The 20,091-nt window shown below is 44.9% G+C and overlaps 1 protein-coding gene across 1 annotated transcript in view; it reads right to left on the bottom strand.

Moving 5' to 3' along the window:
• The window catches only part of LOC124714013, a 74,575-nt gene that overhangs the window by 5,304 nt on the left and 49,180 nt on the right, over nt 1-20,091 (bottom strand). Inside the window, exons 3-4 of the mRNA XM_047242988.1 lie at nt 10,431-10,511; nt 4,437-4,667 (exon numbers count right to left, since the gene is read on the bottom strand). Coding sequence (XP_047098944.1) covers nt 4,437-4,667; nt 10,431-10,511 — 312 coding nt within the window. The remainder of the gene's footprint in view (nt 1-4,436; nt 4,668-10,430; nt 10,512-20,091) is intronic.

The raw sequence follows: 20,091 nt of genomic DNA, 5'->3' as shown, positions 1-20,091 counted from the left end.
CCGAAATGGTCGCAGAAGTGTTACGGACGATGAAGGAGCCGGACGACCGTTTACCGCAACAAATGAAGAAACCATTGAGCGTTCACGTGAAATGATTCTCTTAGACAGACGATTAACTATTGACGAAGTGGCACATCGTCTGCAAATAAGTCACGGTTCTGCCTACGAAATCATCCACAACAGGCTTGGGTTCCATAAAGTTTGTGCAAGATGGGTCCCAAAACTGCTCATACAGTTGCATAAACAACCGCGCTTGGACATCTGCAAAAAACATTCGGTTCGCTATGGTAACGAAGGGGACAACTTCTTAGACAGGATCATTACTGGTGACGAAACATGGATCCATCATAACGAGCCGGAGAGTAAACGGCAGATTATGGAAACAACCCAATTCGCAGTTCAAGAAAAGCTTCAAGACCCAACCGTCCGCAGGAAAACTGATGCTTACGTCTTTTTGGGACGCACAAGGTCCACTACTGGAACATTATGTGGAAAGGGACACAACAATAAACAGTGTACGTTACAGTGAGATGCTTACTGCAAGGCTAAAGGCAGGATTGCTGTCAAAATGTGTTGTGTTGCTGCATGACAATGCTGCCCACACTGCTAAAACGCTCCAGAAACTCAAATTTGAAGTACTGGATCAGCCTCCATTAGTCCCGATCCCTGCCCCTTCTGACTATCACTTGTTTGGTCCAGTCAAACAGGCATTAAGAGGCCGTCGATTTGCCTCGGACGAAGCAGTGAAAGAGGCGGTACATTCCTGGCTCGCAGCTCAACCGGGAACCTTCTTTTACGAGTGCATCAGGAAGCTTGTACAACGATGGACCAAGTCCGTTGAAACGCCAGGAGACTATGTAGAAAAATGATGTTCTTGTAAGTTTCCTATTTGATTACAATAAAAATTTATAACTACTTTGCGGATAATGATTGACTTATCCTCGTACATTCTTATTTCACATCTCGCTCTGTTCCTATAAGCAACGTTATTTCTAAACGCAGTGCATAAGTGTCAATTTAATTTCGATCCTGCAGCCAGTATGAACCAAGAAATTGGCTGCCAGTGGGCACTGATCCATATCAGTAGGACATTCTTTGTGAGGAAATGGATGCCGTTCATCATTAGCTTCTATTGCACAAGGAGACGCGTTCATTGTCTCGTGGTAAAGTTCTTTGTTGCGTTGCGCAGCTGAGGGATGAACTCCCTTTTCCTAATGAACAGGAGTCTTGTAAATCTCGGCTCTATTCCTGGATGAAAAATGATGTCCAATGTTGCGCTACTTGGACGACGTTTTTGAGAAACTGAATGACCTTACCGTATCACTTCAAGGTCGAAATTTTTAATATAGCCTTTCTAAGAAAGTGCTTGCGTTCAGCAGAAAACTAGTACTCTGGAAAACCTAGATGGAGAAGGATAACAGCAAGATGTTTTTTTATCTCAATGATTTCGTGAAGGAAAACGACTTGGCTGCAAGTAAAATTAGTAGAATGGCGTAGTATATCTCGAAAATCTTCTTCAACAATTCGATGCTATATTTCCGGAACCTTCATCTGAGTATGGATGGATCAACAATCCGTTCGATACAATCGTAACGTATCACTTGTCAAGAGTAGAACAGAAGGAGCTAATACAACTCTCAAGTGACAGAACACTAGAACACTTCGAAACGAATTTAAATCGAAGTCGCTTGAAAATTTTCGGATGCGGACTCGGAATGAAAATCTCACTTTAGCAACAAGGGCAGTAGAAGTGTTATGACCCTTCGCTTCAACATATTTGTGTGAGTCAACTTTTTCTGCAGTGGCATTAATGAAGACGAAACATCTATCTCGACTGCAGCTGGAAGATTATTTGCGAGTTGCTGTTTCAACGAGGATTGGAGCTGCTTTCTTCGCAAATTTAAGCACACACATCACACTAAATGTGCAAATGTCACAGAATTTCCGTATTTTGAACTGAGTATACTTGTGTGAGTCAACATTTTCCGCAGTGGCATTGTAAGGTGTCAGGCAAATCCAACACCTTCCATGAAAACCCTAACATGATAAGCAAATCCGGCAGTATGTCACATAGCTCAGAATAAACCTTGACATCAAATTAACCAAAATAATACGATCAATGAGTGAGCAAATGGAATACCACAGACTAACACAAGAACGCCTAAATGCATGTCATACCTTCCCACCGTGAGACAGACGCAGTTCCCAGGGGAGAAACGAGAACAGAAGCCGAGAGCAGAACCGTGTTAAGCTAGAAGGCCCTACGATAAGGGAAGGACACCCACGTTGCCAGCCGACCGCCAAGACCACCCCCAGCCCATATTAAAAGATAGAGCCCTCCAGAAGAACAGTATAGAACTTACAATAACACTAAAAGGGCCATACCAGCTGCAAGTTTTAGCGTGAGACTATATGCGTCTCTGTTACGCAGCAAACATTAAGAACATTGCCCCACCATGAAAAGTATAACGCTTCTCATTGGATAGACAGAATTTTTGTAGGCGGAGCTTAAGTTTAACATCGAGACCCCGCTTGGTCAGTTGAAAACACAGACAGATAGCTTTTCTTAAACCAGTTCAGTAAATTGTAGTAAGGAGAAGTTAGAAAGAGTTGCTTCGGAGACGGCGAGGTGTGTGGAGCTGCGGCGCCCGCCGCCCCCTGACGCTGCCTAACCAACAACAAAGTAATGAACGCATGCAATGCTGCATAAGAGCACATAAGGCTTCACTCAGAACTGCAGAAGTCTCATCTGTTACACCCCCTTTTAACGTAATACTAGTGTCGATCGTCAATTAAATATCATGGTGTTCACATTTGCTACTTGAAGTAAAAATCTGAAACGCGATGATTTTTCTGTTATGTAATTATTGAGAAGCCACATCGGCCACTGTAATTTACGGCAATTTAAATAAGTAATTAAAGATAATTGAGGGTCACTGTAGACCATTTTCGATAGTTTTCTCTTTTATGAAACTTAATTTAAACCTAGATTATAGATGTGATACGGCATAGGTCATTCTTCGATCCATTGTAGAACTTGGAAACCCATTCAGGGAATATTCGTTCACATTTTTGTTGAACGCAGTTGGTTTTTATCATCCTGTATTAAAATATTTCCTTTTATCAATAGTGCTATTTATAAACAATGTTTTGTGAGTAGAATAAAATTTCCAATGGTAATCTTAACTGCTTTTTCGACGTATTTTCCCAGCTATCTAAAAATTGGAAAGCCTTGAACCCCTTCCACTAAAATTAGTAAGTATTAAGATTCTTTTACAGGGAGTGCAGTGGAGCTGACGCTGAAATCATTAAGTATTTGATTATATCATCGCTAGCCTCACTGAACTCTTCTGAACTCAACATGTCATGTGTGGTCTGGCGTCTCCTTACCAGCAACAGGCACCAGGTTCAAACTAGTAAATTGCCTAAAAAACACGCTCAGAGCGTCGTTGTGCGAAAGTGGTAGGGAGACACGACTTAGAACAAAGACACCACGCAGAATGTAAGAGCATTAATGAAGACGAAACATCTATCTCGACTGCAGCTGGAAGAGTATTTGCGAGTGCTGTTTCAACGAGGATTGGAGCTGCTTTCTTCGCAAATTTAAGCACACACATCACACTAAATGTGCAAATGTCACAAAATTTCCGTATTTTTGTACTGAGTATATTTTTACGCTTGTTCATTTGCTTTTTGAATGCTTCTGTATAACAGTTTTTAAGTTATAGTTTAAATGTCGACTATTGTACTATCGTTGTTTTTACGTCGTGATATTTCAATTATTAAAACATTCTAAATGAATTAAAATCAATATAGAGGGAAATAGTTAAATGATGACTAACTAACAAACTAACTTGCGAATTAATTTGTAAAAAAATGTTGTGTAGTTGAGTACACATATTTGCTCAGAAACTTCCTGACAGATTAAAACCGTGTGCCGGACAGAGACTCGAACTCGGGACCTTTGCCTTTCGCGTGCAAGTGGTAGAGCAATTGCCCGCGAATGGCACAGGTCCCGAGTTCGAGTCTCGGTCCGGCACACGGTTTTAATCTGCCAGGAAGTTTCATATCAGCGCACACTCTGGATATTTGCTCAGCTCCAATAATTGCACACACAGCCGCGGTTATTTACGAACTAGTTGTAATTGTTAACTTTCATCATCTTTGAATAACACAATTGCGTAATAATTAATAAATAACGTTTAACTCTGATATCCTCGAAAGAGTCTTATTATTATTATTATTGTTCAACCTGACGGCTGCAATAATTAGACAGAAGTAAATAGCCATCGTGGACCGTTTTTGCGCCAAGTATGAGCGTGCTCTGGAAGGAAAGAAATATAGGAGGCATGGACTGGCAACATAATCTATGTTTAGGAAAGGCGACGCGATGGAGAAAATTTGAGAACAACTGGGCTTGACCCTTGAGTGCCTACCTTTCTCTGCTTGACGCTGACAATCTCCACGGCTGGGAGTCCGCTGCCACCGCACAGTAATGTGTCGCCGTAGGGGTCGCCGCTGAAGAACTGTGCCGCATACAGAAACTCTCCGTTCAGCGCAGGCGGCCGGTTGACGGGCACCACGGTCTCCAGCAGGTGCGTCGAGCGCAAGTCCCACAGCTGCAAGCTGCCACTCACCGACCACGACCCCGTCAGCACCGTCATCTCCTGTCGCCAGCGGGACTCAGTAGCATATTAACACAACAGAGCCCAAGCACATCCCCATCCCCTACCCTTCCTGTATTTCATAATCATTGTAATTATCTTGTTCGTCTTCAAATCATTGTCATCCTCTCCTTCTACATCATCTTCCTGTCATACTACACTACCGGCCATTAAAATTGCTACACCACGAAGATGACGTGCTACAGACGCGAAATTTAACCGACAGGAAGAAGATGCTGTGACATGGAAATGATTAGCTTTTCAGAGCATTCGCGCAAGGTTGGCGCCGATGGCGACACCTACAACGTGCTGACATGAGCAGCAGTTGACCGGCGTTGCCTGGTGCAACGTTGTTGTGATGCTTCGTGTAAGGAGGAGAAATGCGTAAAATCAAGTTTCCGACTTTGATAAAGGTCGGATTGTAGCCTATCACGATTGCGGTTTATGGTATCGCGACATTGTTGCTCGCGTTGGTCGAGGTCCAATGACTGTTAGCAGAATATGGAATCGGTGGGTTCAGGAGGGTAACACGGAACACCGAGCTGGATCCCAACGGCCTCGTATCACTAGCAGTCGAGATGACAGGCATCTTATCCGCATGGCTGTAACGGATCGTGCAGCCACGTCTAGATCCCTGAGTCAACATATGGGGACGTTTGCAAGACAACAAACATCTGCACGAACAGTTCGACGACGTTTGCAGCAGCATACTGGCGCATCACCCGGCGTGATGGTATGGGGTGCCATGGGTTACACGTCTCGGTCGCCTCTTGTTCGCATTGACGGCACTGTGAACAGTGGACGTTACATTTCAGATGTGTTACAACCCGTGGCTCTACCATTCATTCGATCCCTGTGAAACCCTACATTTCAGCAGGATAATGCACTACCGCATGTTGCAGGTTCTGTACGGGCCTTTCTGGATACAGAAAATGTTCGACTGCTGCCCTGGCCAGCACATTCTCCAGATCTCTCGGCAACTGAAAACGTCTGGTCAATGGCGGCCGAGCAACTGGCCCGTCACAATACGCCAGTCACTACTTTTGATGAACTGTGGTATCGTGTTGAAGCTGCATGGGCAGCTGTACCTGTACACGCCATCCAAGCTCTGTTTGACTCAATGCCCAGGCGTATCGAGGCCGTTATTACGGCCAGAGGTGGTGGTTCTGGGTACTGATTTCTCAGGACCTATGCACCCAAATTGCGTGAAAACGTAATCACATGTCAGTTCTAGTATAATATATTTGTCCACTGAATACCCGTTTATCATTTGCATTTCTTCTTGGTGTAGCAATTTTAAAATCCAGCAATGTATTTCATTATTGCCGGTCTTAGCGGTCATGTATTATATAAATACGAGAAAAAAGAAACACCCGAAAAAACTGTATTCAATGGTACCAGGATACAATATGTGGATACTGACGGGTTGTAGTGTTGAGATTGATTTTTCATGGCCATCGACAATCAATGGCGCTCAGGAGGCCAGTCTGTGCACCCTCTGTTTTCAGTCTACAAGCAGTAACACTGCTGAGTTTAGACGTGAACAATCTTACAACATTAATTCTGGAGTATAAGCATGCCCCACCGACGATTACGCATTCTTTAGAACATCTTCAACGATTTGAACGGGGTCGAATTGTGGGCGTGTGGGAACCTGGATGGACTCATCGACAGATTGCTGCTAATGATGGGCATAATGCATCGATGGTGCATCGCTGCTTTCAGCACTGGTCTGTGGAACACTCTTGCATCTGTAGACCAAGTCCTTGTCGTCCGTGTAGTGCAGATGCACGTCAGCATCGAAGAATTGTGCGAACAGCTGTGGGCGACCGGACATTATCCAGGGACGAAATCCGAGCACATTTTGTAGCTGCTGTGGTCATCAGGAACCACTGACAGCCTGCTTATAGCAGAATTAAGATCCGCTGTGTCTTTGACCAGGCTACCATTGACACCACAACACTGTCAAATATGAATACTCTGGTGTCATAAAAGAGTTGACTGTTGTTGTTGTTGTGGTCTTCAGTCCTGAGACTGGTTTGATGCAGCTCTCCATGCTACTCTATCCCGTGCAAGCTTCTTCATCTCCCAGTACCTACTGCAACCTACATCCTTCTGAATCTGCTTAGTGTATTCATCTCTTGGTCTCCCTCTACGATTTTTACCCTCCACGCTGCCCTCCAATGCTAAATTTGTGATCCCTTGATGCCTCAAAACATGTCCTACCAACCGATCCCTTCTTCTAGTCAAGTTGTGCCACAAACTTCTCTTCTCCCCAATCCTATTCAATACCTCCTCATTAGTTACGTGATCTACCCACCTAATCTTCAGCATTCTTCTGTAGCACCACATTTCGAAAGCTTCAATTCTCTTCTTGTCCAAACTAGTTATCGTCCATGTTTCACTTCCATACATGGCTACACTCCATACAAATACTTTCAGAAACGACTTCCTGACACTTAAATCTATACTCGATGTTAACAAATTTCTCTTCTTCAGAAACGATTTTCTTGCCATTGCCAGTCTACGTTTTATATCCTCTCTACTTCGACCATCATCAGTTATTTTACTCCCTAAATAGCAAAACTCCTTTACTACTTTAAGTGTCTCATTTCCTAATCTAATTCCCTCAGCATCACCCGATTTAATTTGACTGCATTCCATTATCCTTGTTTTGCTTTTGTTGATGTTCATCTTATATCCTCCTTTCAAGACACTGTTCATTCCGTTCAACTGCTCTTCCAAGTCCTTTGCTGTCTCTGACAGAATTACAATGTCATCGGCGAACCTCAAAGTTTTTACTTCTTCTCCATGAATTTTAATACCTACTCCGAATTTTTCTTTTGTTTCCTTTACTGCTTGCTCAATATACAGATTGAATAACATCGGGGACAGACTACAACCTTGTCTCACTCCTTTCCCAACCACTGCTTCCCTTTCATGCCCCTCGACTCTTATAACTGCCATCTGGTTTCTGTACAAATTGCAAATAGCCTTTCGCTCCCTGTATTTTACCCCTGCCACCTTCAGAATTTGAAAGAGAGTATTCCAGTTAACATTGTCAAAGGCTTTCTCTAAGTCTACAAATGCTAGAAACGTAGGTTTGCCTTTTCTTAATCTTTCTTCTAAGATAAGTCGTAAGGTTGGTATTGCCTCACGTGTTCCAACATTTCTACGGAATCCAAACTGATCTTCCCCGAGGTCCGCTTCTACCAGTTTTTCCATTCGTCTGTAAAGAATTCGCGTTAGTATTTTGCAGCTGTGACTTATTAAACTGATAGTTCGGTAATTTTCACATCTGTCAACACCTGCTTTCTTTGGGATTGGAATTATTATATTCTTCTTGAAGTCTGAGGGTATTTCGCCTGTCTCATACATCTTGCTCACCAGATGGTAGAGTTTTGTCATGACTGGCTCTCCCAAGGCCATCAGTAGTTCTAATAGAATGTTGTCTATTCCCGGGGCCTTGTTTCGACTCAGGTCTTTCAGTGCTCTGTCAAACTCTTCACGCAGTATCTTATCTCCCATTTCGTCTTCATCTACATCCTCTTCCATTTCCATAATATTGTCCTCAAGTACATCGCCCTTGTATAAACCCTCTATATACTCCTTCCACCTTTCTGCCTTCCCTTCTTTGCTTAGGACTGGGTTGCCATCTGAGCTCTTGGTATTCATACAAGTGGTTCTCTTCTCTCCAAAGGTCTCTTTAATTTTCCTGTAGGCAGTATCTATCATGCCCCTAGTGAGACAAGCCTCTACATCCTTACATTTGTCCTCTAGCCATCCCTGCTTAGCCATTTTGCACTTCCTGTCGATCTCATTTTTGAGACGTTTGTATTCCTTTTTGCCTGCTTCATTTACTGCATTTTTATATTTTCTCCTTTCATCAATTAAATTCAATATTTCTTCTGTTACCCAAGGATTTCTATTAGTCATCGTCTTTTTACCTACTTGATCGTCTGCTGCCTTCACTACTTCATCCCTCAGAGCTACCCATTCTTCTTCTACTGTATTTCTTTCCCCCATTCCTGTCAATTGTTCCCTTATGCTCTCCCTCAAACTCTCTACAACCTCTAGGTCTTTCAGTTTATCCAGGTCCCATCTCCTTAAATTCCCACCTTTTTGCAGTTGACTGGAGAGTGGAATGTGAGTCTGTTGTAATGAGAGTGGGTTCTATCTGTATGACTGTGATGTATGCACAACTGTATGACATATATGCAGTGCTACCTGTTCCAGAGCGAGTCTGCCCACGACGCACAGGATCCGTCACCAGCTCCATAGTGTGGAGTGGGCTGGGGGGGGGGGGGGGGGGGGAAGGGAGCGTAAATTACAATTCGTAGTCACACATGGTGTTTCTGCAGGGTAAGTAGCCAGCGCCCGATACATTGGGCAGGCTGTTATACCCGTGCTACTGCCATTTTATCAACAGAAAGGTGATGTGATTTTTCAGCGGGGCAATGCACATACGGCTGCTGCGATGCACATTTCTCTTTGTGGTGTGTAGCAAGTTCCCTGGCCAGTAAGATCATTCAACACGTATGGGGCAACTTACTTGTTATCCAGAGCCCGCAAGAATCTTCCTCGAATTGCAACAAAGGCTGCAAGGTACTTCGGACAATTATTCAACGCCTTTCCAATCGACTGCATCTGGGTCCGCAGCTTGTAGTCTAGTGTCTAGCGTTGCTGCCTCTGTATCAGGAGTCCTGTGTTCGATTCCCGGCCGGGTTGGGGATTTTCTCTGCCCGGGGACTGAGTGTTTGTGTTGTCCTCATCATTTCATCATTATCATCATTATTCGTGACAGTTGCTAGATTGGATTGAGTTAAAAATTGGACTGTGTATAAATTGGGACTTTGTACGGGTGCTGATGACTGCGCAGTTGAACGCCCCCCAAACTAAATATCATCTACATCTGAGAATACACATCAGAGTGGCCGGCAGAGGGGAGCACAGTGCGTATTGATGCGACTGTTTGGGCACCTTTTATTGTTACATGTGTCTTTCCTTTGTATTATATTGTGTGTGCTGTATGTTAACCAGGGACCTAGGAACGACGGAGAGGCTCCGTCCCCGCCGCAGCCGCAGTGGTCCACAACCCCACGACGACTACGACTACCGCAGTCCACTTCACCCCTCCGCCGCCCCGCACCGAACCCAGGCTTATTGTGCAGTTCGGCCCCCGGTGGACCCACCAGGGAACGTCTCACACCAGACGAGTGTAACCCCTATGTTTGCGTGGTAGAGTACTGGTGGTGTACGCGTACGTGGAGAACTTGTTTGCGTAGCAGTCGCCGAAATAGTGTAACTGAGGTGGAATAAGGGAAACCAGCCCGAATTCGCCGAGTCAGACGGAAAACCGCTTAAAAACCATCCATAGACTGGCCGGTTCACCGGACCTCGACACAAATCCTCCGGCCGGATTCGTGCCGAGGACCAGGCGCTCCCTCCCAGTCCGGAAAGCCCTGCGTTAGACCGCACGGCCAACCGGGCAGGCGTCTTTCCGTTAGTCTGAATTTGTTATCGTGTACTCCTAAAATGATGAAGTACCTGTCACCTCACTCGTCAATAAAATGTTCTTGTCCGTGCGGGGCGGTAAACGTTTTCAGCAGTGTCGAAGGCACCTCAAGAAATAAGAGGAATTTGTGTGTGACAGCAAAACCGCCACACATATGTAGTGTGTGCTGTGGCTGCATAATCAAAAGATGCTACAGCGTATTGCACATGTAAAGCAGTCAGTAGTCGAAGACTACACTAAGAGACACTCACCATCACATCCAGAGCATCACCGCAGACGTGTGGTCCCGTAATACCACGGATGCAACCGTCTGGAATGCGCAGATCCCATACCTGAAATATTACATAGGGAACTTTATAGCATTGCACACTGTGGAAAACAATATCGCCATTATAACAGTGTACAGAAATGCTACTTTTAATATCTTACACATCATTAAAAGGGAAACATGGATGAGTACTTATAACTAATGCTTAAGGGACAGTTTTGACAGATATACTGTGAATTATAGAAAGCCAAAGCCACGAAATAGCAGGAAAAAAACAAAGAAGAATATTATCAGCAAATGCAAGTGAGTTCTAGCGTGAATGAGCTTGAAGGCATTACATCCATTCCTGCAGAGTGCAAAAAACTATGAGGCCTGTCCACAAAGTAAGTTCCAATTGATCGCGAAATGGAAACCACAGCGAATATCAGAAATGTTTCATTTGTAACAGTTAGCTACACCTTCGAGCTACTTCTCTACGTAGTCGCCGTTCTGACTTAGACATTTGTCGAAGCGTTGTACTAACTTTTCAATACCCTCATCATAGAAGGCAGCCGCCAGTGCTTTCCGCCAATTCGCTACGCTGGCCTACAGGTCGTTGTCTGTGCCAAAATGTTATCTTCATAGGCAGAGGTTCATGTGACCAGAGATGAAACTCACAGGGAGACAACTACTGGCTGTATTGTGGGTAATCAAACATTTCCAATTGAAAACGATCCAGGAGCATCTTCATTGCCCCTGCAGAATGCGGCTGAGAATTATCTTGAAGAAGAAACAGCACAACAGTTATGTAATGATGGCTGCATAGCTTCAGACGAAATTTCTCACCAGGCCCTCGTACTTGGCGGGATACACTATTTTCTAGACATCTTTACGCGCTCACTGTGAGCTTAGAAATGAGAAGAGCGACGTAATGTTACCTGGGGTCATACTAGAGACACTGCCCAACATATCTGTGCAAAGTTTTATCGGATTTTTATAGTCGTTTCCATTTGGCGACCGATCGTAACTTACTTTCTGGACGCCCCTCGTATATTATCTATTTGTTGACTTCGACCACCAACATCTGTGTAGAAGCGATGGCCACATCGACCGTGCAATCCACACTTTGAGTGTTTGCAGTTGAATATATTCGCACATGAGGCGACCCTTGTGCCGTCTTCTTATATGAAATCAATAACTATTATGTTGGCCTAACGTCACGCAAAACGCATCAGACATATGATATCTATATGAGAGACGTGCTGGTCTGTTCTTGCCCCTGATGATGGCAATACCCGACTCAAAGACCGTGGCTTCTCCGAAGACATTCCTTTCACTAGTGTTAGGTGGACGACAACAGGTCCTGTTACTCCAGTGGAGTCACGTTTGTAGTTATACTGCAGTCTGAATCGAGACGCGTCCGCGAAAGGAATCTCATAGTTAGCACGTCTAACGCAAAATTTCACACTAGTTGTCTCGTACTGACCATACTGCTCGACGGTATAATCATTCCTATGGGTCTAGCAATGACATACCGCAGTTGGTTGGATTTGCGTAGCTTTTGCTACAATACACAGTAGCAAATACAAATTATTATAGCACATCACTGACCTGAGCTGACATTCGCTAAATCTTTTGATTGCTAAACCAGTGCTGTTGTCACTGTCTGCGAACAACAGAAGGACGAAAATTTAACTGCTTAGCTAGAGCCCTTTAATGGTGCTCATCATTTGACCGAGCTACCGTCCAACCTGTCTTCTCACAGCTCCAATTGCTGTCCTGTTTTTCAACATGGAGTTGCAAACGATGAACACAATGAATGAAATAAGCGAATTCCAGGGTTGCTGGTTTGCAAGTGCTATTTATATTCAGAACAAAATTTGTAAGAAGATATTTGACTAGTCTGTTGTTTGAGGTTTCATCTAATTAGTTCTGTTTATGTGATTTTTCTTTAATTTTGGGAAACTAGTAACGCCTTTTTCCACTCAGTATTATACTACAACAAGATATTCAGCTCTGAGGCAGAAGTTTTTATAGAAATATATATCTAAAAAAAGAACTACTTGGGACACTGGCCATGTGACTAATTGCGTAACATGAATCTGTTATACCCATTCGTACCGCCAAACAACGATAACTGATCACAACGCATCATAGTTGTGAAGGAGAAGTCTAGACAAACAATTTAATATAAAAAACCGACGTTTATTCCTGAACTTGGACTTATCTATAATAGGTATACACGTGCTAGCTAAAACGATTTCGAAAATTTGTACCAGACAGGGACTCGAAGCCGGAATTTCCTCTTATCATGAGCGGTCGCCTGCCACTTAGACTATCTGACTATGCTCTTTGGACTGACTCAAACTTCCATATGTCACCCTCATAGATTTCTTCTCATAGATAACCAGTTCGTTTATCCACACTCTCACATCTCGTGATTCTCGTACATGTTTTAGATTCAAGGCAACGAGAAGTCATAGACCATCGTTGTCACTTTCGTCACAGGTCCGTCTTTGTCTTATATACACTACGCTACAAAGTTAAACATTCACTTTTTCTAAATCGCGTTACTGTGTCCCATTCCGATGCATTCAAGTTTGAAAAAACCTAAAAAATACTCCTAGGCGCCTGCAGACAGGAAACTGGCCTTGGAGGTGCATCAATTTGTTGCATTTCTCCAGGCACCTCGAGGTAATTCACGGGTTATCTCTGTAAATGCATATTATTAAAACCCTCAATAAATATGGGCGGGAATCAGCTAGCATTTTGTCGAAGTGAGGATCTTAGAGGGACCCTTTGCTGCTTTATTTACGCATGTATCAATGTCGTACTCCTCAGTGATCATGCCCCACAGGGCATGAAACAGGAGCCCTGATAAAACGTAAGGAACCTATGTTGCATCGGACTACGCTTAAATTTCGCCGAAACTTTGAACTGTGCCTAGTAATGCACCCGGTGCGCCAGAGTAAAAATTTCAGTCACACTGCGCTCCAAAGGAGTGTGACCAAGTTCAAACGTGTTTCAGCCCAGTGATGTCCGTCGAGAAGGGTTGAATCGCTCAGGAGGTGTCAAGAGTGCCAAAGGTTATCAAGATCATTTTTCTGTTGCTCATCGCACTACGAACTGTCGTTTTCGACCGCGAAATATGTGGAAACCAATGCCCCAAGGAAAGGGGAGGTTTCATTGACGTGCTACATTACAGCCTCTCAGGCCTTTTCGTTTCGATTCTGAGTGGCAGTGCATCTGAAATGTTTTACGCAGCCACGTATCAGAAAACAGCGTGATTTCAACACTGGGTGTCGCGGTTCTGATCTTCATCATCGAGGCATTAAAAGAGGGGGGAGGGGGAAATGTGAGTACGAGGGGCTGTGAAGACCTTCCTATCGTGTGAGATGTTCACGGTGGCGTTGGGCAGAATTGTGGTGAAATTTGGTGCCAGTGTGACAACATTAACCCACTTTACACGTCACATGAACTTCTGAGCTCTGGCCTTTTTTCCGCAAGTGTCGCCACCTTACTATTTGATGTGTCGTCTAGCCCCAGGGTGGCGTCACAAAGGGCCGCAAAGGAATTAACCATAATTATGTGACGGAAATCGGTAGATGTGTCGTACACGTACAGACAAACAAATGAGCACAATTTCAGAAAAACTGGATGATTTATTCAAGAGAAAGAACTTCACAAATTGAACAAGTAAATAACATGCTGGTCCACGATGCGTTAGAGCGTCAAAAACCGGAGGTGATTGCAGGGCCCTGCGCATAAAGCTCCAAACGTTTTCAGTTGCTGAGAGATTTGGTGACCTTGCTGGCCCAGGCAGGGTTTGGCAAGCACAAAAACCAGCAGTAGAAAGTCTTGCCATATGTGGGCGGGCATTATCTTGCTGAAATGTAAGCCCAGGATGGCTTGCCATAAAGGGCAAATATGTGGGGTGTAAAATGTCGTGTGTGTTGTGATGGTGCCTTAGATGACAACCAAAGTGGTCCTGCTATGAAAAGGTATGACATCCCAGATCATCACTACCGGTTGTCGGTTCGTATGGCGGACAACATTCAAGCTGGTATCCCCCTTCTGTCCAGAGTGTCTCCAGACACGTCTTCGCTGGTCATCAGGGCTCAGTTCGAACCGGGACTCATCAGTGAGGACAATTCTACGCCAGGCAATGACATTCTAGGTCAAAGACGTGTCTGACGAGGGCCTGGACGGTGGCGGAATACCAGCCTAACTGTCACCCACCACATGGCCCGACAAACAGGACTGACAGTCTGCGATGCTATTTATTTTCACAGTAGGACGCCTTTGGTTGGCATCCGCGGTACCCTTACAGCAAAGCGGTACGTCGACGATATTATATACCCCGTTTCGTTGACCTTCATGACACGCCATCTTATGTTATCATTTCAGTAAAATAATGCCCATCCGCACACACTGAGAGTTTGTAAAACTTCTCATTAAGCTAGCAAAACCCTGCATTTGCCAACAAGGTCGCCAGATCTCTCCCCAACTGAGAACCTTTGGAGTATTACGGGCTGGAACCTCCAACGATCTCGGAAGTTTGATCTAAGGTGCCAATGGGATCGAATTTGGCACAGTATCTTTCAGGTTATCCAGCTACTCTATGAATTGTTGCCAAAGCGAATAACTGCTTGCATAATGGCCAGAGCTGTAAAAAATGGTTCAAATGGCTCTAAGCACTATGGGACTTAACATCTGAGGTCATCAGTCCCCTAGAACTTAGAACTACTTAAACCTATCTAGCGTAAGGACATCACACACATCCATGCCCAAGACAGGATTCGAACCTGCGACCGTAGCTGTCGCACGGTTCCAGACTGAAGCGCCTAGAACCGCTCGGCCACTCCCGTTACAAACATTTAGAACTTGTAGAGGGGAGTGAGTACGTGATATTTTGAATAGGAACACATGTCCGGAAACGTACCGTTTTCGTGCTACAACCGTTTGAAAACATGTTTGCTAGGTAGGTTTGCAACAGGATAGTCATAGTGATGGGTGCTTACGTCAGATCGGCTGATGTCATTTGACATCCTATCCTACCTCACTGACCTGGTTGAGCCTCATTCACGCGTCTCTCAGTGTTGGAGCAACATGGTTGTGTACAGGTTTGCAGAAAACACCGACATGATCTTCCTGAATGACGAAGCTCACGGCAATGGAAGAGCTGCTCGTCGCCTTTATCAAAATACTTCTCCACAATTTAAGACTACATCGCGTACCCTTTTCGCCACAATCACGCAGCTGTTTCGAGAAAGGGTATCTTCACCAGCAGCAGGCGCGACTGTGGCGCTCCAGGCAGGCCCCACACGCCCGAACTGGAAGAGGCGTTAGTGCATCACGTTGATGAGAACCCGTCAACAAGTCCACGAGCAGTCTCATTGTCTATTAATGAGTGGAACAGTAAAACAAGTGATTTACTGGATCACGCCCAGTCAACTACTTGTAAAATTGGTCGTATTAGCAACACGTTTCCAAATGTTGTAGCACGGAAATGGTACGTTTCTGAACATGGGTTCCTGTTCAAACTATTATGTACTCACTCCCCACTACAAGTCCTAGAAGTTTGTAACGGGAATTTCCGACCACCCTGCATAATATATACCATCATGCGAAGCCATCCTATGATATCATTTCAGTAAGATAATGCCCATCCCCACACGGTGAGAATTTGTCTTCAAGCTATCAAAACTCTGCATTGGCCAGAAAGGTCGCCAGACAAAAATGTAGTCGTGTTTCTACATGTTTATTCAAATTTCGCGCTAGTCACATAAGAGTTGCGCTAGTACCGCCACTTTGAGAAAGCGAATCACGTTTCCATTTTATACACGTTGTAACGGTTATGGGCGTTAGTTACAATTGAGATTGGACGTGGTGATTTGATGTTACACGAGAATGCCATGACATCGACAAAGACGCCACATCAACACCTCGCCGAGTTTGAACGAGGTCCTGTAATAGGGCTATGACCAGCTGGATGTTCCTTGTGAGATACTACAGAAAGACTTGGCAGGAATGTAGCCACTGTACATGACTGCTGGCAGCGGTGGTCAAGAGAATGTACAGTCCCAGGAAAACCGAGCTCCAGATGGCCATGCGACACTGCTGTGTTCGGCGTATAGCTGTGGCACAGCATACGGAATCAGCAGCAGCAATTCGAGCAGCTGTTGGCACCATAGCAACACAGCGAACTGTTACATATCGGTTGCTTCAAGCACAGCTCCGACACTGATGCTTTGCAGTGGGCATTCCACTGGCCCCAAACCATCATCATCTGCAACTTCAGTGGTGTCAAGCAAGAACTCATTCGAGGGCAGGATGGAGGCCTGCTATGTTTTCTGATGAAAGCTGGTTTTCACTCAGTGCTAGTGATGACCATGTGTTGGTTAAAAGGAGTCCAGTTGAGGGCCGGCAACCAATGTGTCTGCTTCCTAGACACACTGAACCTAAACATGGGGTTATGGTCTGCAGGTGCAGTTCTGTATGACAGCACGAGCACTCTAGTCGTTATCCCACGCATCCTAACTGCGAATGTTACGTCAAAAAATTGGCTCTGAGCACTATGGGACTTAACATCTATGGTCATCAGTCCCCTAGAGCTTAGAACTATTTAAACCTAACTGACCTAAGGACATCACACAACACCCGGTCATCACGAGGCAGAGAAAGAATGCTACGTCAGTCTGGTGATTCGACCTGCTGTTCTGCCATTCATGACCAGCATTTCAGTGTGTGTTTTCCAACATGATAACGCTCGGCCACATACCGTTGCTGTAATCCAACATACTCTACGGAGTGTCGACGTGTTGCCTTACCCTGCACGACAACAAGATCTGTTTCCAGGGAAGCAACCGTGGGACATCATTGGTCGAAAACTACAGCGTCGTCTATATGTATGAGGAGACTCTATACGTTATTGTTATATGGGACTAGCACCAGGCATACTGCTTTGGTGTCACATTGCACACACAGTACGATCACCTCTGTTGAGAATATCTGGTAATTCGGACAGCAGCAGTTACAATTCTTACAAGTTCACGCAGTTGACTGTGACCATTTTTGAGGTCTCTATAACGTTATCTTTCGACATGATAACAGATGTTTCCCTTGTTCTCCTAACCTACTTTGACGAGCGGGTGATCGCCTGTTGTTCTGCCCAGCACGTTTACCAAACATCTCATTCATTAAAAAAGTGTGGCTTGCCAACAGACTGCCAGGCAAACTTCTACAATTGATTAACTTTGAAACAGAACTGTAGCAGCATGGAATGAGGCATCACCAACTGTCATCCAAGCTAACTACGTGATCAAAAGTATCCGGACACAGTTTAGTCGACTCGCATTCGGTATAATAGTGGTCCATTTCCCTGTCCTGCCAACCGGATTTAGGTTGTCCGTAATTTCCCTAAATAAATCTAAGAGAAATGCTGGGTTGATTCCTTTGAAAGGGCACGGCCAATTGCCTGAACCACTTCCTCCAGCGAGTCGTGTGCGTCCATAGATAGAGTGGATAGTAGCCAACAAAAAACACCATCAACTTCGGACTACTTTTCTTCCATCTCACACAAGCAGAGATGGAAATTCTTCTGACAACAGCCACCAAAACAAAACGTGACACGGACATCCAGACAGTTCCACATCAGCACTTAGAGAGTTTACTTCAGTGCCTGCAATCAGCTCAGTACAGTACTCTGAAGGCTACCTTTCGACTTAGCAGTGGCTATTTGTCGTAAACTTGGAACAACCTAAAGTGTCCGCAATATTATCGGCGGTGTTCAATAAGCAATGCAGCACAGGTTTTCTTCTCGGACAAGTTCGTTGAGAAAATTTGGTGTGGAATATTCCAGCTTCAGTCCCTATACTTTCATGAAGTTCAGATAGTTGGTGGTGCTACACGCAGCCTTCAAATTGACGTCTGTAACGAAGGTGGTTGCAAGCAGAGAGCTGTCACTGAGTTTCTTTTAGCAGAAAACCAGAGCAACGCAGATATTCATAAGTGCTGAGGAGACTTGGTAGTGAACAAAACCACGTGAGTTTTTCGGTAGGGCGTCTGTCATCATCACAACAAGATCGCCCAAACTTGTCTGATCTCCAGCGTGCGTGCCAGCTGCACACAGCGGTAATTTCTGCTGTGTTGGAACGTGCGGACACTCTCATTCGAGGTGATCGATGGATCACAATCAAACACCTCGCTGCACAAATGGATGTCTCCGTTGCTAGTGCTGACACATTCGTCCGCCAACTGGGGTACTCTAAGTTGTGACCTTTGGGATCCACCCTAGAAACTGGATGTCCAACCTTGCGATTTCCATCTGTTTCGGTCAATGAAGGATGCACTCTAAGGCAAGCAGTACATGGATAATGGAGAGGTTGTGAGGTAGCAAGACTTTGGCACTGACGTCAACTGGTAGAGTGGTACCATGCGGATATACAGGCTCTCCCAGTAAGATGACGTAAGGGCGTCACGTTGAACGGCAACTAGTTTAAAAAATTGGGCTTCAGTGTATTGGAGTCCTGAATAAAACCAACCCGCTATCAGAAAAAAATGTAGAATTACTTATTGAACAATATTCACTGAGTCAGTTACAGTGATAGGGTCAGAGACTGACAAGAGAGAGAAACGTTATTTTAGATATCATTGTATTAAGTATAGGATATCAAGTGCCATGCATTGACTGTACCAGAGTTAGGTACAGTTAGGTACCGTTTGTACACTACTGCCCATTACAATTGCTACACCACGACGATGACGTGCTACAGACGCGAAATTTAACCGACGGGAAGATGATGCTGTGATATGCAAATGATTAGCTTTTCAGAGCATTCACACAAGGTTGGCGCCGGTGGCGACACCTACAACGTGCTGACGTGAGGAAAGTTTCCAACCGATTTCTCATACACAAACAGCAGTCGACCGGCGTTGCCTGGTGAAACGTTGTTGCGATGCCTCGTGTAAAGAGGAGAAATGCATACCATCACGTTCCCGACTTTGATAAAGGTCGGACTGTAGCCTATCGCGATTGCGGTTTATCGTATCGCGACATTCCTGCTCGCGTTGGTCGAGATCCAATGACTGTTAGCAGAATATGGAATCGGTGGATTCAGGATGGAAATACGGAACGCCGTGCTGGATCCCAATGGACTCGTATCACTAGCAGTCGAGATGACAAGCATCTTATCCGCATGGCTGTAACGGATCGTACAGCCACGTCTCGATCCCTGAGTCAACAGATGGGAACGTTTGCAAGACAACAACCATCAGCACGAACAGTTCGACGACGTTTGCAGTAGCATGGACTATCAGCTCGGAGACCATGGCTGCGGTTACCCTTGACGATGCATCACAGACAGGAGCGCCTGCGATGGTGTACTCAACAACGAACCTGGGTGCACGAATGGCAATACGTAATTTTTTTGGATGAATCCAGGTTCTGTTTACAGCATCATGATGGTCGCATGCGTGTTTGGTGATATCGTGGTGAACGCGTATTGGAAGCGCGTATTCGTCATCGCGATACTGGCGTATCACCCGGCGTGATGGTATGGCGTGCCATTGGTTACACGTCTCGGTCACCTCTCGTTCGCACTGACGGATGTTTGAACAGTAAACGTTACATTTCAGATGTGTTACGACCCGTGGCTCTACCCTTA

Source organism: Schistocerca piceifrons, chromosome 1 (genome assembly GCF_021461385.2).
Source record: "Schistocerca piceifrons isolate TAMUIC-IGC-003096 chromosome 1, iqSchPice1.1, whole genome shotgun sequence".
Classification (NCBI taxonomy): Eukaryota; Metazoa; Arthropoda; class Insecta; order Orthoptera; family Acrididae; genus Schistocerca; species Schistocerca piceifrons.
The sequence above is the reverse complement of the archived record's forward strand: the minus strand, read 5'-3'. Positions and strand labels throughout refer to the sequence as shown.